The 22,917-nt window shown below is 47.9% G+C and overlaps 1 protein-coding gene across 1 annotated transcript in view; it reads right to left on the reverse strand.

Moving 5' to 3' along the window:
* LAMB3 (laminin subunit beta 3) overlaps positions 1-22,917 on the reverse strand; it is a 41,974-nt gene that overhangs the window by 12,498 nt on the left and 6,559 nt on the right. The window contains exons 4-13 of the mRNA XM_081223806.1: positions 14,303-14,417; positions 13,705-13,778; positions 7,189-7,380; positions 6,096-6,159; positions 5,552-5,745; positions 3,331-3,451; positions 2,363-2,551; positions 1,172-1,327; positions 610-806; positions 191-302 (exon numbers count right to left, since the gene is read on the reverse strand). Coding sequence (XP_081079932.1) covers positions 191-302; positions 610-806; positions 1,172-1,327; positions 2,363-2,551; positions 3,331-3,451; positions 5,552-5,745; positions 6,096-6,159; positions 7,189-7,380; positions 13,705-13,778; positions 14,303-14,417 — 1,414 coding nt within the window. The remainder of the gene's footprint in view (positions 1-190; positions 303-609; positions 807-1,171; positions 1,328-2,362; positions 2,552-3,330; positions 3,452-5,551; positions 5,746-6,095; positions 6,160-7,188; positions 7,381-13,704; positions 13,779-14,302; positions 14,418-22,917) is intronic.

Raw genomic sequence — 22,917 nt, forward strand, 5'->3', positions numbered from 1 at the left:
GACATGGGGACGGCCTGGTGTCAGCCCCGGGGCAGCAGTGGGGAGCGAGCGCTCCTATGGGTTGCCAGGGCCCACCCCGCGTGGACCGGTACGGGATGCCCTCCCACACCACAGACCCACATGTCCCCACCACAAGCCCACCCGAGCACACACCCCCCATGTCCTGCGCGTCCCCACTCAGTGAGCACACCTCGGCATCCCACAGCTGCATCTCTGTAGGTCCTGTCAGGACACTGGCGGATGGCTGCAGCGCTGCAGGTCAGGCCACCAAATCCTTCCTTACAGGGGCACTGCCCTGTGAACTGTGCGGGGAGAGACTGGTCAGGGGGCAGAACTCCCCAGTGCACCCCAAAGCAAGGGCTCCCACGAGGACACAAGCTCTGAAGTCAAAGCCCAGGACAGCCCTGCAGAAGGTGTGCGAATGTGGCATTGCCAAAGGCTGAGAGCCACGGACGGAGGGACATTTGGTGGCCTCCCCAGGGGAAGACGGACAGAAGCAGCCCAGTCTGACTTTGGAAAGACCCAGAAGGGCAGTGCGGAGGGGAGACAGAGGCTGGTGGGCGGGAGCCCTCCCTTGCTGAGGGGCCCATGGGCCACCCCGCCATGTACCTCGTTGCACTGGGGGCTGAGGGAGTTGTGCAGGTCGCAGGCACATGGCTCGCAGCCCCGGCCGCTGGCCAGCTTCCAGTGGTAGCGAGCGCACTGGTCACATTTGGGGCCCACCACGTGGGGCAGACACAGGCAGCGTCCACTCTCCTCATCACACGGCATGTCCCGCCGGGCACCCAGGACGCTGCAGTCACAGCCTGCACGGGAGGGAGGGCTGCTGAGCTCGGGGGCCGGGCCACCGAAATCTTACCCCCAGAGGACGTGCATCAGGGAGGGGCACAGCCTGGGAAAAGAGCGAGGCAGGGCCGTTCCCTCCAGATAACCTGGCTGACTCATAAGGCCACCGCACTTTCCCACCAGTCCCCACACCTGGCTGCTTGGCCACCTGCCTGCCCTCCCTCGGGAGGACTCTGTCCCACCTTCCACCTCAGGCCCGTGCTGTCACCTGCTGGAAGCCAGTGGCAAAGCACCCAGCACTCAGCTCAGTGAGCAGGACCAGTCACAGATCTGGTGGCCCCAGGCCGCCTGCCCCACGCCACGGCAGGCTGGGCCTCTTACTCACGGTGGCAGCCCTGCGGGTTGGCATAGGTGAGTCCTGTAAATCCCGGCTTGCACAGGTCACAGCGTTCCCCCTGCACTTGCTCCTTGCACGCACACTGCCCGGTCACTGGGTCACAGGGCGCTCCTGGCACTGCCCCATCTGGATCACACTCACAGGCTGAGAGACAAAGGCAGCCACGGCAGGAGGGACAAAGAAGAAAAGCAGAGAGCACATTCTAGAAGCCAGGCTTCCTGGTTCAAATCCTTGTTCCACCACTTCCTGACTTACAACCTTACCACCTTACTTGAGTTATTTAATCCCTCTGTGCCTCAGTTTTCTCACCTATAAAATGGGGGTAATTATACAACACGCATAGGCTTCTTATGAGGAATCAGTGAGTAAGTGTAAAGCAGGTGGAACAGTGCTTGGCACATGTTAAGTACTATAAAAGTTTTGGTTGGCATTATTTACTGAACAGCTACTCTGTGGCCAGCACAGAGCTGGGCACTCTTGCCTGTCACCTTATGTAATCTTCAGGATAACCCTGAGAGGTGAGGATGCTTATCCCTATTGCACAGATGAGGAAACTGAGGCTCAGAGATGTTCAAAGAACACATGAAAGGTCACACAGCAAGCAAGTGCTGGAAACAGAAGTCAAACTCAAGACTTTCTCACTCTTTCCATAAATAGATAATATCAACAGGAAGGGAACCAACTTTCTCCCACCCCAAAACCCAAGCCCCTTTCATGGCTTTCAAAACGAAGACTCTTCCTTCACCTAGAAAGTCTTACCTGATGTACCCCACCCGGATCGGAGTGCTTCTATCTCTTTGCTCTCTCCCATATGAACTCACTGGCCCTTGTGATGTGTTAAGTCACTCCTGGGTGACTTACGTGTTCATTTCATAAACATTCCTGGAGCATCAATTATTTGTCTGTCGTTGTGCTAGGGCCCAAGGATACAAGAATAACCCCTGCCATGGAGGGGTCCTTAATGTTGGAGGAAGCAGAAAAATAAAGAGCAAACCACACTGACTTGCTTAGAAGGGCACAGCTAAGTTAAAAACAATTGCCCACAAGTCCTGACTCACAACCAAGTCTTCACGCTTCCTGAGGGCCTGTATGTCCTTAGGGACATGTGCTCTGTTGAGCCCAGAACAGATGGGGATTAACAGACAGATGATGCCTTGGGTCCCTGGAGCCCCTACTCACGGATACAGGTCTCCTGAATGGGAGCACCAGGACGCCGGTTCCGGAAATAGTGTAGCTGACACCGCTCACAGTTCTTGCCCTCAGTGTGGTGCTGGCAGTTGTCACACACACCTCCATGTGCCCCCTGGCTGGCGGCAAACACGGCTGGGTCGAAGTGACATGTCTCTGAGTGTCCGTTGCAGTCACACCCTGCAAAAGGAGATCACTAGGGCTGACATGTGACCAGCATCGTTGCCATGTACAAAGCACATTCCACACTAACTCCCTGGCATCCCCAGCAACTCTGCAAGATGCTCAGGTCTGGGAAACAGGGAAACTGAGGCCCAGGGAGGCTTTTGTAATTTATTTCAGGTTATATAGCCAGTAAGAAAGGGAAATAGAGAACTCAGGCCTCTTGACTCCCAGCGTGGGGACTAACCCAAGAATAACACCCATGTTGAGCCAAAGAGAGAGCCCTTGGAATGGTCCCATGCCAACCCTCCCCCACTGCCACCTGCTGGGTCTCCTGCTGGGTCACTGCCCTTCTCTGGGCCGGGGATCTTTGTCGCCCTCATTTATGCAGGGAAGGGCCCTGCCTCCAGGAATCTAATTCCATGGATTTCAACTCTGGAGGCACATCTGAAGTAGAAAGAATGAAACAGGGAACCACGTATGTCCTACACTGGATAGGCCAGAAAGAGGAGGACCTGTGGTTAGCACGAAAGGCACGTGGCATCAGAAGCATGGACCAAATCGTGGTCCCTCCAGGCCTGGCTGAGGAGAAGGGCCAGGAGCGGTGGGAAGATGCAACTCAAATACTTTCTCAAATACCCTCTCCTTCCCCAAAGAACAAGGAGAGCTTAAATTACAGAATGCAATTAGGTTTAGATTTAAATAATAAATAATAAAGACTAGATTCTCCTTGTGTCCCCCATGGGCCAGCACCCCAACTAGCTGCTGCAGGGGAGGTGGGTGTCCCAGGCTCATACTTTGGCATTCATGGGGGTCCTGGTCATCTGCGGGTTTCCAGGGCCTGTTGTTGTAGAAGGGTGCACAGTGTTCACAGTTGGGGCCGGCGGTGTTGTGCTGGCAGACGCAGACCTCATGGACCTAGGAGAGGGACCATAGGTTACCATGAATAATTATCACATGAGCGTCCCAGAGATGGACTTGCCCTCTCCGCTCTGTGCCCAGGGTCCAGCTCAGACCCCAGCTCCTCCAGCCTTCACTCAGCTCCTATGACACTCCCAGATGCCGGCTTTTGTGGTGTGTGTGTGTGTGTGTGTGTGTGCGTGTGTGCGCGTGCATGCGTGCACACCTGCACTGCTCCTCCATTTAGTTTTTTAAAAGCTCAGCCCTTGCATTTGGCCATCCCCATGCTGCCCAGTCCAAAGCAGCACCTGTAAAGGGCTTAGACAACCTTGTTGGTAAACTGTGATTCTAGAAGCTTGTGGGCCCTCTGGAGATTTATATTCCAACAATCTATGACTGCAGTTGTTTGACTAATGAGACTGCAATGATGAATTGTTACTAGACTCATTAAGGTATAAAAATAGAATAGCAATTGCGTGCTAATTGTCTTCCATATTAAGCTCACCACCCGCAGGCTGGCATCTAGGACTTGTATTGTGTTTGCTCCATCCTCATCCCCTACTCACTCCTAACAGCACAGCTGAGCTGAACTAGCTGCTCCCAGGACAAGCCCTACTTTTCCCCACCTTTTGGCCTGTACTGATGTTTTTCTTCCTGACTAGAAGTCCCCTCACTCTATTCACCAGCAAAATCCTGCCAGCTAGAATGGCATGTCCTTCACCAGGCTTGCCTTGTCTCTCTAGTTCCATGGATTTCAACTCTGGATGCACTTCAGAATTATCTGGGGAGCTTTTTAAAAAATACCCATGCCCAGGCCCAATTCAATCCAATCTCAGGGACGAGGCCCAGGCATTGGTACTTTATAAAGTGGTGATTCCATGGTGCAGCCAGATTTGAGAACCACCGGGGCTGGGCAGGCCGTTGCCCTCCTCTACATCCTCATAAGCCAGCAATCCTGCTCAGCCTGTGTTCTGGTCTTTTGTTTATGGACCCTAATGGATGACACATCTCTGGCACTGGTCTCCCTCTGCCTTCTTCTGTAGCCTGGGGCAAGCACTGGCCCAGAAGTGGAAAGGATAAAGCTGCCCGATGCTCATGTCACCTGTATTTCCCTCAAAGGTCACTTTACATGATTTCATCGTGCGCCTCTATCACTGGGGCAAACCTCAAGGGTCCCTTTACATGATTTCATCGTGCGCCTCTATCACTGGGGCAAACCTCAAGGGTCCCTTTACATGATTTCATCGTGCGCCTCTATCACTGGGGCAAACCTCAAGGGTCCCTTTACGTGATTTCATCGTGCGCCTCTATCACTGGGGCAAACCTCAAGGGTCCCTTTACATGATTTCATCGTGCGCCTCTATCACGGGGGCAAATATCATGGTCCCATCTGTTAATAGAAGAACCGAAACCCCAGAAAAGTGAAATGACAGCTCCCTCTGCTTCTTGGTCCTAGGCTCTCTCTCCTCTACTGATGGTTCTCAAGTTTGGTTTCACAGAAAATCCCCTGGGTTGCTTGTTAAGCTGGAGTTTCTCTCTTCCATGCCTGATGCATCTGACTCAACTGCTCTGGGGTGGACTTAGCATCTGTGTTAGACTCTGTTCTCTCACCCTGCCCCATATCTCACCTCTACATGGGACTTTACAGTCCCCAAACCAGTGGCTCTATGGCAGGATGTCAGAACCACCCTGGCAGGATGTGAGAATCACCCGGGGCTTTAAATAACAATAATAAAATCAGAGTGTATGAAGGTGTGGGTCTGGGCGATGTTTTTATGCTCCCCAGGAAACTACAATGTGCAGCCAGTGCTGAAAATCAATGCCTTAAGCTCCCCCACAAACACCCATGCTTATACTTCTACTTATATGTACGTTTATACTTACATATACTTCTATGTTACTGAATAAAAATAATTTCAAACCATAAAGCAGGTCCAAAAAAGTGCTGCAAAATCTGACCTTTGAAATGATAATCATTTAGACTCATTTTCACCATTGCTAAAATATTAAGTACTCGAGTCTTAAATTTAGTGCCCTCCCTCCTTTATAGAAGCCAAAGACGTCAGTCTGCCCGGGTCTTGCCCCTCCCCTCTCCTTTCCCCCTCCCTGGGCTGTCACCTGCACAGTGGTGGAGGGGCCGGCAGGGGCTCTGGAATTGGGGGCACAGCGATCAGCATGGCCGTGACAGAAACAGCTCCCCTGCAGACGCAGCTGGGAAACAGCATAGTAGGCGCTGGGAGGGTGATAGCCCCTCTGGGGCACAGGGGCCAGCCTGGTGAAGTTGACTCTCAAGTTTGTGATCTCCCCCAGCTCTGAGGGGGGACAAACAACAAGGAGGGAGGGGGTAGAGATGGGAAAATAAAGAACAGGAAGTTAGAGGCAAATAGAGACTCCTAGGGCAGGATGATAAGGAAAGGAATTCTGGTCACACCATTCCATCTTCCTCAACCTTCCCACAACAGAAAAGACCCACTCCACCCTGGCTCAGGCCTTTTGAGTCTCTGGGGCCACCACAATACCCCTATGGGCTGAGCAGGGCAACTGTTCGATCCAACCATGTTGACAGAGGTAGGAAAGACAAGGAAATGTCCATGATCTGGGTTGCAATCATGTTTTGTTCCCCATCCACAGTCCCACAGGCTAGAGGAGTAGCCACACTGACCTTGAATTTTTTGACTTTGAGTTGCTGGGATCCCAGAGGCTAAATCCATAAGGTTAAGTTGGACCTGCAGAGAGAGGGGAAATGGAAGACCTGAGGAAGAGGTGAACTGTGGCCCAAGCCCAGAGGTCCTCCTTTCCATTCAATGCCCTGACCTTCTCATACTAAGGTCTTTCTTACCTGGAGCCTGAGATGACCATGGATGTGAGGTCTGCCAATCACTCTGGGGGAGGGAGATGATCACTGGGCCTTAGATGAGTGTGCATGTGTGTGTGTGTGTTTGTGTACAACCTCTCCTCTCCTGTTGCAAATATAGCTATCCCAAGAATTTCCTGATTTCCTTGGGTCAGAAGTTACAGTAAGATATATAATAGACACATAAGGGTTTAGGGGATACTAATTTTCCAAAGACCCAGGATGAGTGAGAGGGTCCAGAGTCAAGGATGCATGGACATGCTGACCACCACACTCTAGGCAACCCCAATTTCAACTATGCTGTTCTTACTTGATTAAAAAAAAACACTCTTTGGATGTGACTTCAGCTGCATATCCCAGGATGAGTTTTCACATCAACCTTCCACAAATCAGGGAAAAGTCCCGTGTTCTGATGTGTGGTCTGGGGCATGTGATTATGTGGATCTAGATACGGCAGTAACCAAGGAGGAGTCGTTGCAGGGAAGGAAAGAGACGCACTGCCTACAGGAAAGGCAGCGCTCCGAGCAGCTCTGAGGGCTCCCCTGAGCCTCAGCCAGAGAAAGGAGACAAAATACAGCCCCCGAGGGTGGGAGCGAGGGAGCAGTGATGAAAGAAATGAAAGGATTTGACCCCAGGTGGGAGGATTCAAGGAGAGAGTGGGGTTGAGTTATGTAATACACTCAGTGTGTTTCTGAAACATCCTTCCTGGGCAGCAAAGAGAATGTGCAGCTAAGACGTGCCCAGAGGGATCATTATTGGGGAGCTCAGGAAAGACAGAGGCTCACTGCCTGGGGAGGGGGTGGTTCTCATAGATTCTCCAAAGCCTGGCGACCATGTAGCGATGGGATGGGAGAGACCTTTCCCAAAATGTGCCTACATTTTCAGGGTCCCCTCTGCCTACCTTGGCCCCATCCAGGTGCCCGTTAGGCCTCTGGGGCAGAGGCTGGCACCGAGCATCCTGCCAGCTCTGAGGCTGGCCCTGGCGGACTCGGGGGAAGGCAGACGTGCAGTCAGCAGCTAGGTATTGGTACACCTGCCAGGTCTTGCCGAAGTCCGAGGAGCGCTCGATCAGCATGCCAGCAGGCATGGGCCCCTGCAGAGACACACACAGGGTTGGGGCCTGAGTTTCCCCGCAGTGGGGACGCGATCACAGAAAGAGGCTCTTAAAGAGGTGCTGGTGGCCCCTGAGAACCACAGTGAGGAGGGAGAAAGGGGGCTGCATGGGACAAGTGGGCTCAGGGGTACCCGGGTCCAATTCTCTTGACAAACCACCGGCCCCAGTGGGTTTTCCCCAGGGGAGCCGTGGAAAGTGATAGAAGGCAGAACTGCGTTCCAGAAGGCATGATCCCTAGCTCAGCCCACCACCCAGGTGGCCAGGCCAGAAAATTCTCCCACAGCCAACCATTTTTTATCACCTCTAGCTCCCCGTTCTGTCCCTCCTCTTTTTCCTCACATGGACGTGGCCATAGTTCAGGTCCCAGTTGCACTGAGCCTGGGTTCCTACAACAGCCTGGAACTCAAGCCCAGCCTTTGTCCAGGCTCTCCAAGCCACGCTCCCCACTTCACCTACAGGGTTATCTGATCACGTCACTCCCTGCATGAGACCCTTCCATGGGTCTGCGTTGGCCTAAAGATAAAATGCAAGCCCCTTAGCATGACATACTCTCATGTCCCTCCTTCTTCTCTCAGTGATTTCATCCATTTCTCCTGGCTTTAAGTGTTGTCTTTATGCTGACAGGTCCCAGCTTGGAACACTTCCTTGGGTTCATAAGCCAACCTCCACACAGAGAGAACTTTCTTTCTAAAATGTAAAGTGAGCCATGACTCCCCTCCGCTAGAAACCTTCCAGTGGCTTTCCACTATTTTTTCCCCAGCTTTATTGAGATATTATGAACATATCACCTATGTAAGTTTAAGGGGTATCAAATGTGATGACTTGATACACATATATATTACAAAATGATTACTGCAATAAGGTTAGCTAACACTTCTATCCGCTTACATAATGACCTTTTTGTGTGTCATTTAACAGCTTTCAGGTGTCTAGTACAGTATTATTAATTAGAGTCACCACGCCGTACATTAGATCTGTAGAACTTATTCATCTTATAAACCTGGAAGTTTATATCCTTTGATCAACACCTGCCCATTTCCCCCACCCTCCAGCCCCTGGCAACCACCATCCCTTTCTCTATGTTGATGAGTTCAGCTTTTTAAGATTGTGTATATAAGTGAAGACATGCAGTATTTGTCTTTCTGTCTGTCTCATTTCACTTAGCAGAATGCCCTCAAAGTCCATTCATGTTGTCCCAAGAGGCAGGATTTCCTTCTTTTTTCATGGCTGAATATTCCTCTGTGTGTGTGTGTGTGTATGTGCGTGTGTGACATCTTCTTTATCCATTAATCCACTGATTGACACTTACGTTGTTTTCATATCTTGGCTATTGTGAATAACATTGCAATGAACACGGGAGTTACAGATATCTCTTTGAAAAAGTGACTCCATTTCCTTCCAATATATACCCAGAAGTAGGATTGCTGGATCATATGGTAGATTTATTTTTTTAACTTTCTGAGGAAACTTCATACTGTTTTCCATAGTGGCTGCACCAATTTACATTCCCTCTAATGGTGCACAAGTGTTCTCTTTTCTCCACACCCTCACCAACACTTATCTCTTATCTTTTTTTCTTTGGCCACACCATGGGACTTGCAGGATGTTCCCCAACCAGGGACTGAAATCAGGCCACAGCAGTGAAAGCCCAGAAGCCTAACCACTAGGCTACCATGGAATTCCTTATCTTTTTGATGATGGCTATACTGACAGGTGTGAAATGACATCTCATTGTGGTTTTGATTTTCATTTCCCTGATGGTGAATGATGTTGAGCATCTGTTCATGCACCTGTTGGCCCTTTGTATGTCTTCTTTGGAGAATTACCTATTCAAGTCCTCTGCTCACTGTTTTTCTTTTTAATAGATCTTTACTGGAGTATAATTGCTTCACAATACTGTGTTAGTTTCTGTTGTACACCAAAGTGAATCAGCCATATATATACACATGTCCCCATATCCCCTCCCTCTTGAACCTCCCTCCCATCCTCCCTAACCTACCCCTCTAGGTGGTCACAAAGCACCGAGCTGATCTCCCTGTGCTATGCTGCTGCTTCCCACGAGCTATCTGTTTTATATTCGGTCGTGTGTATATGTCCATATGCAGCTCTCACTTCGCCCCAGCTTCCTTCCCCCTCCCACCCTGTGTCCTCAAGTTCGTTCTCTATCTCTACATCTTTATTCCTGCCCTAAAACTAGGTTCATCAATACCATTTTTATTTTATTTTTTTTAGATTCCATATATATGCGTTAGCATACAGTATTTGTTTTTCTCTTTCTGACTTACTTCACTCTGTATGACACTCTCTAGGTCCATCCACCTCACTACAAAAAACTCAGTTTCATTTCTTTTTATGGCTGAGTAATATTACATTGTATATATGCGCCACACCTTCTTTATCCATTCATCTGTCGATGGACACTTAGGCTGCTTCCATGTCCTGGCTATTGTAAATAGTGCTGCAATGAACACTGTGGTACATGTCTCTTTTGGAATTATGATTTTCTCAGGGTATATGCCCAGTAGTGGGATTGCTGGGTCGTATGGTAGTTCTATTTTTAGTTTTCTAAGGAACCTCCATACTGTTTTCCAGGTGGCTGTATCAATTTACATTCCCACCAACAGTGCAGGAGGGTTCCCTTTTCACTACACCCTTTGCAGCATTTATTGTTTCTAGATTTTCTGATAATGGCATTTCTGACCAGCATGAGGTGATACCTCATTGTAGTTTTGACTTGCATTTCTCTAATGATTAGTGATGTTGAGCATCCTTTCATGTGTTTGTTGGCAATCTGTATATCTTCTTTGGAGAAATGTCTTTTTAGGTTTTCCACCCATTTTTTAATTGGATTGTTTATTTTTTTGATATTGAGCACCATGGGCTGTTTTTATATTTTGGAGATTAATCCTTTGTCTGTTGTTTCATTTGCAAATATTTTCTCCCATTCTGAGGGTTGTCTTTTTGTCCTGTTTATGGTCTCCTTTGCTGTGCAAAAGCTTTTAAGTTTAATTAAGTCCTATTTATTTATTTTTGTTTTTATTTCCATTACTCTAGGAGGTGGGTCAAAAAAGATCTTGCTGTAGTTTATGTCAGAGTGTTTTTCCTATGTTTTCCTCTAAGAGTTTTATAGTGTCTGGTCTTACATTTAGGTCTTTAAACCATTTGGAGTTTGTTTTTGTGTATGGTGTTAGGTAGTGTTCTAATTTCATTCTTTTACATGTAGCTGTCCAGTTTTCTCAGCACCACTTATTGAAGAGGCTGTCTTTTCTCTATTGTATGTTCTTGCTTCCTTTGTTGTAAATTAGGTGACTATATGTACGTGGGTTTATCTCTGGGCATTCCACCCTGTACCACTGATCTATATTTCTGTTTTTGTGCCAGTACCATACTGTCTTGATTACTGTAGCTTTGTGGTATAGTTTGAGGTTGGGGAGCCTGATTCCTCCAACTCCGTTTTTCTTTCTCAAGATTGCTTTGGCTATTAGGGGTCTTTTGTGTTTCCATACGAACTGTAAGACTTTTTGTTCTAATTCTGTGCAAAATGCCATTGGTAGTTTGATAGGGATTGCACTGAATCTGTAGATTGCTTTGTGTAGTAGAGTCATTTTCACAATACTGATTCTTCCAATCCAAGAACATGGTATATTTCTCCATCTGTTTGTGTCATCTTTGATTTCTTTCATCAGTGTTTTATAGATTTCTGAGTACAAGTCTTTCACCTCCTTAGGCAGGTTTATTCCTAGGTATTTTATTCCTTTTGTTGCAATGGTACATGGGAGTATTTCCTCAATAGATGCGGAAAAAGCTTTTGACAAAATTCAACACCCATTTATGATAAAAACTCTACAGAAAATGAGCACAGAGGGAACCTACCTCAACATAATAAAGGCCATATATGACAAACCCACTGCAAGCATCATACTCAATGGTGACAAGCTGAAAGCATTTCCTCTAAGATCAGGAACAAGACAAGGATGTCCGCTCTCACAACTCTTATTCAATATAGTTTTGGAAGTCTTAGCCACAACAATCAGAGAAGAAAAAGAAATAAAGGAATGCAAATTGGAAAAGAAGAAGTAAAACTGTCATTGTTTGCAGATGACATGATACTATACGTAGATAATCTTAAAGATGCCACCAGAAAACTACTAGAACTAATCAATGAATTTGGTAAGGTTGCAGGATACAAAATTTCTGCCCACTATTCTTGAATAAATCTGAACTCCTGACCATGGCTGAAGAGGCCATGCTCTTGGGCCCTGCTCCCTCACCCCGTCTCATGCCACTGTGCACCTCCATCTCCTCAAGCCCTCAGTCACATTCCCTCTTCAGAGCCTTTGTTCACGTTGTTTCTTCTGCTTGGGATACTCCTCCCCCTCATGGGTTCCTCCACATCTTTTGTTCTCAGCTTAAACGTCACTTCCTCACAGAGATCTTTTTATACCTGTCTAACGTGCATTCTTCTGCCCACACTCTGCCCACCCCACCCCATCATTTCCTATTCCAGGATCTCATTTGTTCCCTTTGTAAATGTCACACAATTTCCAATTATTTATTTGTTGGTTTCCTGCTTTTTATTTTCCTCCTACCAGACCAGGGTTTCCCAAACTTGACACTATTAATATTTGGAGGTGAATAATTCCTTGCCATGGGGTCAGTCCTTGTCATTTTAGGATGCTTAGCAGCATCCCTGACCTCTTCTCACTAAATGTCAATAGCATACTGGCAGTTGTGACAACCAAAAATTTGTCTATAAACTGTCAAATATCCCTTGCTTGAGAACCACTACAGTAAACCATAGACCCCCTTGTCTATCTGTTTTGTTGTTTTTTTTTTTCTTGGCCACACTGCACGGCTTGTGGGATCTTAGTTCCCCAACCAGGGATTTAACATGTGCCCTCTGCATTGGTGCAGCGGAAGCACAGAGTCCTAACCACTGGACCACCAGGGAATTCCCCCAACTTGTCTATCTTGTTCACAGTATACCCCCAGCATCTAGCACATAGTAGGCAGTTAGTACATCTGTTGAATGAATAGATGAATGTTTCATCTACTTTCCTCCCTCCCCATTTACATCTGTAAACTCATCTCTCATCAGTTTGTAGCCTTCCACATCCCTACTTCTCACTACCGTATACACATTTGCCCCACCAGACCCTACGTGCATTCCTTGGCCCCCTCCCCCCAATTATATACCTTCTTGCCTCTTGCCTCCTGGCCTTTGCACTTTGTTCTCTTTGCCTGGAATGAACTTACCTTTCACCTGGATATTACTGGCCTAGGAAGTTTCATCTTCCCCTGGGTGTATTCTCTGATCCACTCCCCCAAAGACAGATCAAGCTGGATGTCCCCTTCCTGGGCTCTCCAGCACCTCTTCTTACCAACATCAGAGCACACATCTCACTGTCTTGCTACTGGTTCTTTGCCTTCCCTACATATACCAAAGCAACTCGAGGATCGTGATCTAGTTTTAGTCATCTTTTTTAACAGCATATAATCAGTGTTCAATATGTGTGTAGCAAGAATGGACAAATAAATGAATGGGTGAGTGATGACAAAGCAATGAGACTACCAGTATCCATCCAAATGAATATTGCCCTTAGAAGTTGTCACTGTTAAAGACTGGGCATTTGTTCAAATGGCACTAGAATGTCTCAAAATACTTTTGACCTATTCTTGAGGGAATGTTCTTAAAGCAACTTCCTCAGTCACATAGGATATTAGGAAAAGGAAAAGGAAAAAAAAAAAAAAGACCTGTCAGTAATGAATGAAAATGTTCCCTCCAAAAGGCATATCTCCAAAGGCTAGTCTAAAAGCAGAGTCTGAAAAGTAATAGCACTGAATGAGCAGATTGCTCCAAAAGCACATCTTACATGTGGATGGGCCAGTTCTTGGCTGTTTGTTAAACTCAATCTCATCAGCAAAGTTATTAAAGCAGAGTATACCAAGAAAACACAACTGTATAATAAGTGGCCAGGCTTTGTACAATTGGTCTTGGCAGAGCTGAATAAATTAGATGGGCTAAGGGTGGGGGATGCAAAGAGGGAGAGGATATATAAGCACTACACAGCCAAGACAGGGAATGTGGAGGCGCCACTGTTCTCCCGGAAGTGGTACCTCTGCTGTCACCATGATACAGGCACAGGGTAAGTGTCACTCCCACCTGGGGAAAGGAGGCCCACCCAGCACGTGGTACCATCACCTCCAGCCTGAGGAGACAAGGACCCTGTGCTCCCCATGAGTCCACGCCCACATAGCCCAGAGTCCCCTTCTCCGAACCACTGCCATGCCCAGGAAGCACACCTTAAAATCCATCATGAGGTCCTGAAGCTGAAATTTCCTGTCTAGGTCCAGCTGCAGAGAAACAGGGCTGACATCTGGAAAGACAAAACATAGAAACTTTAGAGCAGAGGATTTCTACCTTCCCAGGCTCTAGGAAATCAGAAACTCTCTAACCTTGATTTTCCAATTTCCCTCTCAGAGAGGAGTGGTACCAGTATGTTTCTACTTACTATCACCTATTCAGGATCCTATCTCTTCTTGGTCAAATTTCCTTCCCACCCTCACATGATGCCCTTAAAACCTTAAAGAGTTTCAACTCCTCTGTTCAACACAAATCTGTTCCCAAAGCTCAGTTCCATCAGCAAGCCCACTGTGAGTAAGTAGAATGAAATTAAGGCATTTCTCTCTCTTCTGACCCTTTCATTAACCTCCAATAAATTCTTCTACCTACAGCATCTGAAAGACCTCAAATACAAAGAGAGAAGGTTCTGCTTGTCAACCACCCACCTCCCACTACCATAAGAAAGCCCTGGGAACCCCAAAGGGCTCCCGGGCACCCTCCCCATCCTGTGGGGGCCTCCACATGTTTGGGCCCCTGGAGGCTGTGGCAGGTCCTTACCGTTCTGTGACTGCCACCAGCGCATGGGGCCCGAGGACGAGACCACATTCTCCACTCGGTGACTGTTGTAATTGTGAGGCAACCTGGAGTCACACTTGCAGCATTTCATCTGCCACTGAGGGACAAGGAGATACGAGAGACTCAGAGGTGGGGCCAGTGAGAATTCCCCCCTTGTATCCTGAGAGCCCAGAACATTCTCTCCATGGAAATGCTACCCTTGGGGATCCATTGATTTCATTAATACCCTTGGAAGGATCAACCTCTCAAAACAAGGCTACCGTTCATCTTTTCATTTATGTCCTTTGGGTTCCCCCCAACACATAGCTAAGTAAATAGTAAATAGAGGTTGTGATTGGGAAAGTGGTATGAGGTAGTAGAGAAAAAATAATTTTCGTATCTGACATTGCCCCAAAGAGAAATTTGAAAAGGGTGCTAAGAGCAAAAAGAAGAAAGAAAGAGAAGCTCACATTAATTTAATATCTGCTATGTGCTATGTGTAGGCTAGAGAGTTTTATATCTCATCTCACTTAATTCTGGCAGCCTGGGGAAAATCAAGTTTCTAAGGATTAGGACGAGGGGACAGGAAAACAGAACAAGGGAATTTGGGGTTCCAGTCCTAGCTCTCCTCTGTAAATTGAGTGGAGATTTAAGTAGAGTCATTCAATCATTCAACAAATATTTATTGAGCACATACTACATGCTGGACCCTGCTCTGGGTTGAGTTATAATAGTGAACAAAACAAAGACCCAGGGGCTTCCCTGGTGGCGCAGTGGTTGAGAGTCTGCCTGCTGATGCAGGGGACACGGGTTCGTGCCCCGGTCCGGGAAGATCCCACATGCCATGGAGCGGCTAAGCCCGTGGCCATGGCTGCTGAGCCTGTGTGTCCGGAGCCTGTGCTCCACAACGGGAGAGGCCACAACAGTGAGAGGCCCACGTACCGCAAAAAAAAAAAAAAAAAAAGACCCAGCCATCAGGAAGCCAACATTCTAGTAACATCAGATGACCTCAAAGGCCTTCCAGCACTGACATCAGGGACTTGAGGTTCTTTCCCAGGTTTGGCATCCCCTACCCACAGGAGAGAAGCCTAGGGTCTCCAAACAGATGGAGCTCTGTAGGTAGGTGTCCCAAAGCCAAGAAGGCATAAGGCAAAGGAAGTTTGCAGTCCTGGGGCTGAAGGCAGAGGCTCTTCCTCATGAAGATCTGGGTCAAAGTGAGCAGCCAAGAAGGAAACAGCCTCACTGGGGAAGTCCCCCCGAAATCTCACCTTCCCTGGCCTGCCCATGCTCTGGAGGGAGACAAGATACAGAACTGAACCCCATGGGCTCCAGAGCAGGGCAGAGATGACCAAGAAAAAGAATACAGCCAGAGAACATGGCCCTTGTTCTTTCAGTTTGTACATATGTGCACAAATGTGTGTGCACGTGCGCACGCGCGCACACCTCACAGAGACACTATGACCTTACCCCAGGTCCCTCATGCAACACACATCAAACCGATTTTCTCTGAGTAACCATGGTCCCAAACCTTGTGCCCAGGAGAAAGAAAACTGTTCAGAGGGCTCCCAATTGACCCACATGTAAAAGCAAGGCTTGGACGAGAACCTCCCTGACCTGTGAGTTCCTTTGGGTAGGGACCAGTGTACCTCCCCACACCTCCTGCCTCTGCTTTCCCCTAAGCCTCCACCCACCAGAACCAGGGGGAAGCTCAGGCAGCCTTCTCTGAGGCCTTCTAGCCCCTGAACCTCTGTCCCGTCCAGGGAAGCCACTAAGCTAAGGAAGCCGATGTTCAGAACGAGTGATGTCTGCTGAACTGGTGAAGCTGACAGCTCAGTCCCAGAGGGGTTGAGTTAACACGCTGAGTCTGTGCCTTGAGTTATAGAAACTCCTCACCCGACACCACTCTTCCCCCTGCACTGTTGACAAAGCCTGAACAGTGGAGGATGCGGGAGGGGAGTCAGGAGTCCTGGCTCTGTGAGCCTCTGCTTCCCACTCCACTTTCCAGCTCCCACCTCCAATCTGCAAAACGAGAGGATTGTCACCCGTCCTAGTACTTGGAGGTGTCCTCATCATGTCCCAAAGTGCTTTATTAAACAATAATTTTTGGTAGGATACAAATGAACTTACTTACGAAACAGAAACAGACTCAGACATAGAAAACAAACTTATGGTTACCAGAGGGGAAGGAGGGGAAGGGAAAAATTAGGAGTTTGGGATTAGCAGATACAAACTACTCTATATAAAATAGATAAACAACAAGGTCCTGCTGTACAGCACAGGGAACTATAGTCAATCTCTTGTAATAAACTATAATGGAAAATAATATGAAAAAGAATTAAAAATGATTATGAAATATAAAAAAACAATATTGGGGGGATGTTCAATGCTCTTATAATGGCTGGCACATATGCCTTATATAAAACAGCACCCAGGGCTTCCCTGGTGGGGCAGTGGTTGAGGGTCCGCCTGCCGATGCAGGGTACACGGGTTCGTGTCCCGGTCCGGGAAGATCCCACATGCCGTGGAGTGGCTGGGCCCGTGAGCCATGGCCGCTGAGCCTGCGCGTCCGGAGCCTGTGCTCCACGACGGGAGAGGCCACAACAGTGAGAGGCCCACGTACCACAAAAAAAAAAAAAAAAAGCACCCACTGTCCATCCCTTGCCCTGCTACATTTTTCTTCATAGTACTATCTCCACTTGACATATTGTTCATTTACTGTCAATTTATTTGCTCACAGTGTTTGTACTGTCTGCCTCCCCCTGTTAGAATGTAGACTCCATGAGGGCAGAACTTACTTTCCTTTACACTGTATCCCAGTGCTTAGCAAAGTGCCCAGCACTTAGTGGGCCCTCTATAAATACTTTTTGAATGAATAGTAAATGCTCAGTAAATGCTAGCATTTTCATTTACATTATTACTAGACTCTCCCTTCCTGGGAGTTTAAAAGTAAGGGCGAGGGAGTGCGGAGGTGACAAACATCAGTATTAAGTGATTGGAGCACTTACCATGTGCCAGGTACTGTATCAGGAGTTTCAGTGCAATAACCTATTTAAGCCTCACAACCACCCTACGTGGTAATATTATTCCCATTTCACATGTGAGACAGCTGAGGCTCCAAGAGGCTATGGGACTTTCCTGTTGATTGATAGCCAGTGCCAGCACCAGCACCAGACAGGATCCCTCCCTACATCTTTCTCTTCTTCTCCTCCTCCCCTCCCCTCCCCACCCCGTCCTTACTCTTCTCTTTCTCTCTCCCTCCCTCCTTCTCTGTCATCCTCTCATTTCCACTAGGAAACCACCTGGGTGCACAGACACTGTGGGAAACGCGGTAAAGGGTGACAATCTCTGTCTCACCCAAAGGGCTTGGTCTGACCCTGAGGCTGACCATGGCAGAGCCTCAGACAGAGAAAGCACTTTGGGAAGAACGCTGGCTTGTCAGGCTAACCTAGTTCAGTTAACTCGGAGACTGCAGATGTGTCAGTGGCTAAACTAAATACCTGAGCACTTAAAATAATCTTGTCTGGGCAAAAGATACCTCTTGCTGGAATCTAAGTCTCCTCCAGAATCCTATTTTGGTCCCTGGCAGCAAGCATGCCCTTCTCCCCATTCTGGCCAGCCTCTCAGAGGCAAAGTTTTCCACTGCCCATCCTCCATCTGCACTCAGCACATGTCCTGCAGAGAGACAAGGGCCAGCTGCCTTCCGGCGACCTGTCACCAGAGACCCCCCTGCTCTGTTGGGAACTGATCCCAGCCTGTTCCCTGGCCAAGAGAACGCCAGAAACAAGGCTCATTTTTTTCTCTTGGGCCATGGGACACAGGAGCTAGAACAGCTCAACCTGGGACTGGGGAAATGCCGTTGATATTCCCAAATGATGCAATATTATGTACCATTAAAAAGACTGTTGAGAGAAAGATTTTCATTGCATGGGGGAAATGCTTACATTATAATGTTTTACGAAAAAAATATCATGTTCTCTGAAAAAAAGGTGGGCATAAGCTTGTATACATGTCATGATCACAAATATCTATTCTTGAAGGAATAGAAAATATGTGGAAGGAAATACACCAATATATTAGGTTGAACCAAATGAAATGGCTGATATTCAGCCATGTTGACCAACAAAAATGGCAACTGTATACAGTTTTAACCTAATATCTCTGGGAAATGGCATTACGGGTAACTTTTTTTCTTTGTTCTTTTTAAATAATTTTAAACTTTGATGCTTTGGGTATATATTAACTTTTATGTTCAGGCATTATTGTAAAGCAAAACAAACTGAAAAGGCACAGGGTACTCAGCATGGGCTTGTCACCCTGCCTCCACCTTGTCTTCACAGCCAGTCTGGGGTATCCCACGCCTTCTCCACCTGCCTTCCACGTGCTCAGACAATGATGTAGGGATCAGATGGCCTCATGAGCTTAATATCTACATGCCGCTTATCACAGTAACATAGCTAAAGGAGGGATTATCTCAATCCTCAGAAACAGGCTAAGCCATAAGTCTTGGGACAGGTATTTTAAGTAGCTCTGCTTGTCAACCAGCTAGAGGGATGGAGGCCTGAAATAGGGCAGCTTATGGCAGAAGCCCACATGAAGGCAAGCTTCCAATTTCTTCCCTCTCTTCTCTGGGCCTCAGTTTCCCTTCCTATTTTATTCTTGTATGTTTGTAGGTAGTATGTGTATAAGAGTGTGTGTGTGTGTGTGTGTGTGTGTGTGTGTATGTGTGTGGTTCTCAACATGAGGCTCCTCCTTTCATATGTGTTACATTCCTCTGTCTCTCCCAGCTGCAGCTGCCTCTCTCTCTGGGGTCATTTGGCCAGCATCCCCATGGCTGTGCTACTTCAGAGGCACAACACTGTTATCAATTCAGCCTGTCAGGCTTCCAGCCAGTTTGGCTCCTGTTCCCCTCAGTCTGGAAAGACTGGGCCTTTTCCCTTATCCTGGAGCTTTCTAGAAGCTCAGCAGTCTGGCCGGAAGACAAACCCTCCCAGAGAGCTATGGGGGTGGGGGTGGGGGCAAAGGAGAGAGCAAGAGCCAGTGGGAGCCTGAATCACAGTGGAGAGGGTGGAAAAAGGAAAGCAATGCAAATCAAAGCTCTGTGCTTTTGCAGAACATGGAGCTAATTCTGGGGGAAAATAGGAAAACAGGCTCTGGTTATATGTGGTCCAACTCCCTCCCACAAGCAAGTCAGAGACTGCCTGTGTCTATCTAAGGAGCTGTAGTCAGGGTCATGGCCGCCAGCCAGAGCCAAAAGAAAGCCAGCGCCAAAAAAAAAAAAAAAAAAAAAATGCAGCTGCCTACAAGAAAGGCATTTCCTCCACTTCACCTTCCTCACTGGTAAAATGCAGGGGTGGGATGAGATAATGAAGTTCCTTCTTGCTTTAACATGCTATTACAGTTCTCCCCCACTCCAGCTTATCTGCTCAGAGGCTAAAGACACTCCAAACAAGAATGCAAAAGAAGCAAAGTAAGGGCTTCCCTGGTGGTGCAGTGGTTGCGAGTCCGCCTGCCGATGCAGGGGACACGGGTTCGTGCCCCGGTCCGGGAAGATCCCACATGCCGCGGAGCGGCTGGGCCCGTGAGCCATGGCCGCTGAGCCTGCGTGTCCAGAGCCTGTGCTCCGCAACGGGAGAGGCCACAACAGTGAGAGGCCCACATACCGGAAAAAAAAAAAAAAAAAAAAAAACAAGAAGCAAAGTAAGACATTGGCCAAACAAAAGAAGGAAAATAAGACACTGGCCAAACACTGTACTAGAGAAACACTCTTCCCAGCAAAGTGGGCAGGGGAAGAGGGGACCCTCAGACCTTGGTCAGCAAGGCCTCCATTAGACCCCACTATGATCCACAAGCCTTACCATTTCTATGTCAATGGATTTTGCCAGCAAATTTTAAAAATCAAGACCTGTTGTGGTGCCAGGTGGGAGGAGGTCCCCAGTGCTAGGAGGCACTGTCATGAAGTAACATCTTGACCAAAGCCTTAACTCAACAGAGCCCTTATCTCCATCTAAACTAAATTTAGATAGCTCAATTCTAAAGCTGATGACAGAGATGATGAATACCACACACCCCAAAATTACACTGCACCAGGCTCTGTCCTGAGCACTATACACACATTATCTCATTTTATGCTTCTAAAATCTCTGAGGTAGGTATATTATATTAAATGGGGGTATCCTCATTTGACAGATTAGGCAAGCAAGTCTTAGAGAAGCTAAGAAATGTGTCCAAATCCACAGGGCTAGGAAGAGAAGAAGGAGGGATTCCTCTCGCAGGCTCTCTGCCTCCAAACCTTCTCATCGTATTCTGCTTCAAGGGACACAGTAGTCACATGGCAACCATGGGAAATTGCAGGGACTAGAGTTGGTTTTCAGGATGTTCCCTCTCTTATCGTATTCTGCTTCAAGGGACACAGCGGTCACTTGGCAACCATAGAAAATTGCAGGAACTAGAGTTGGTTTTCAGGATGTTCCCTCTCTTCTCCCCTAGTAAGGGCATCCTCAACCTCAGCCCAGACTTCTACAGAAACAGAATTATCCCCCTAGATCTGATTGCAGAGAGTTGGTTTGCATTCCTGGACCTCTGAAAGCTCTACCAGTAACAATGATTCCTATAGCCCCTGAGAGCAAAGAAGCAAGGTAGGTCTGCAAGACACTACCCAGAGAGCTTCTAGGGACTTGACCCAAGGAGCAAGGGAGTGAGAAGCCAGGCCAGCAAAGTCATGAGGCCACCCAGATTTGTGTCCAGGTTTCCATCTCACTTTTCCACTCTCTTCCCTCCTTTTAACCCCACAAGCCACAATCCCCAACCCATAACAACCAGGACCCCAAAATCTCACATTTCACAACCCAAGTTTTGCTTCCCTCTGATCCAACTCTTTCTCTAAGTGTCCCTTTTCATTTTCTTCTATCCCCTCAAAACTTACTCATTCTGGGTCTTATTCTCTTAGGGGCCTTTGCAAAAGCCACAGCTAATTTTCTGATAAGCAAACCCTTCCTGAAATATAAATGATGATAGATTAACAAGATGCCTTCCCCAAGGGTGTCTGCATTTTAAACAAAGAGCTCAAGGATGCTTCATCCAAAAGAATAAATCCCCAATAGTAGGAGCTTTGAAAGTTTCATACATTCTAAGAACTTCTGGGAAATAGGAGGGCAGATATTTTGGTCAGAGACAGGCTCAAAGTCCTCTGTGAGCGGAGGACAAGGACCTCAGGATGGATATGAACACATCCTCACATCCTCTGCCTACACATTAGCCATGCTAAACGTCAAGAAAACAGATGACTTTCAAACACAGAAAGGCAGTGGTTGTTGGGGTGTGTGCCTGTGGGTGTGAGTGTGCTTCTGTGCATGTGTGTGTGTGTGTGTGTGTGTGTGTGGAGGAGGGGACGTCAACTGGCTACTGCTCCTTAGCTTGTTTCCAAGAGATAAGAATGACAGCTGTTTGCTTTACACAGCTAATTAACCTGAGGAATGCACGGTGTAAGATTGTTATGAAGGCAGCTGGGTAATTAAGTTTTCCCCCAGAAAGGGAGGGAGTGGGGGATAAATAAAGCATTTAAGGGAACAGACACAACATTGGAGAAGACATTGTCAGGAGCAGAAATCAGGGCTGGAAAACTTCCAGGCGAAGCCCACTGGTTCCCAAGGAGCGTGCACCAGCCCAGAGATGACTGAAGGTCATGGCTCAGCCCCTGCCAGCACCCACCTGACAGAGACGATGGCCAACCCTCAGGGTCACATACAGCCCAGCCAGAAGTTGGCAGAGATGTTAGAGCTGAACAAACAAAGGCTGACTAACGCAACTCCTTCATTTCATGAATGGGGAAATGGTGGTCTAGACAGAAACCATGACCTTCTTGAGGTCACGTTACTATTCTAAGTGTCAGAGCCAGGACCAGACCTAGAGAGTCTTCACCCCCAGTCGGGTGACTTCATTAACCACGATCACTTCCAGATTTCCCAGCAGCCCACTGCAAATCAGATGGACAGTGGTCACCTTGGAAGCAGAAAGTGGGCTGGCCCAAGGGCAGTTTGATTTCAATAAGTATGCGAGGGCTTCCCTGGTGGCGCAGTGGTTGAGAGTCCGCCTGCCGATGCAGGGGATACGGGTTCGTGCCCCGGTCCAGGAGGATCCCACATGCCACGGAGCGGCTGGGCCCGTGAGCCATGGCCGCTGAGCCTGCGCGTCTGGAGCCTGTGCTCCGCAACGGGAGAGGCCACAACAGTGAGAGGCCCGCGTACCGCAAAAAGAAAAAATAATAATCAGTAAGTATGAGAGAGTGTGTCCTGATCCAGGAAGAAGAGCTCAAGAGCATGATTCACAGATGCGGAGGCCCCTGCATGCGGACACATGTCTGGGGAGGTGGGGAGAGGGGGATGGGACATTTAGCATCTTCCAGACACCAGCCCAGTGGTCACTTGGCTCCTTCCTTTATACAGTCCTCACAACAACTGTTTGAAGTGGGTGCTGTCATTACTCCTATTTTTCAAATGAAGAACTAAGGCTCAGAGGAAGCACAGACGAGAATGAGGGTAGGGAGACATCACAGACATTTTCATCCATGCCTTGGGTTTTAGGGAAAAACGGTGCAGTGAGTTTACTCAGAGGTTACCTAG

This window comes from Mesoplodon bidens, assembly GCF_964165515.1.
Source record: "Mesoplodon bidens genome assembly, chromosome: 2".
Lineage (NCBI taxonomy): Eukaryota > Metazoa > Chordata > Mammalia > Artiodactyla > Ziphiidae > Mesoplodon > Mesoplodon bidens.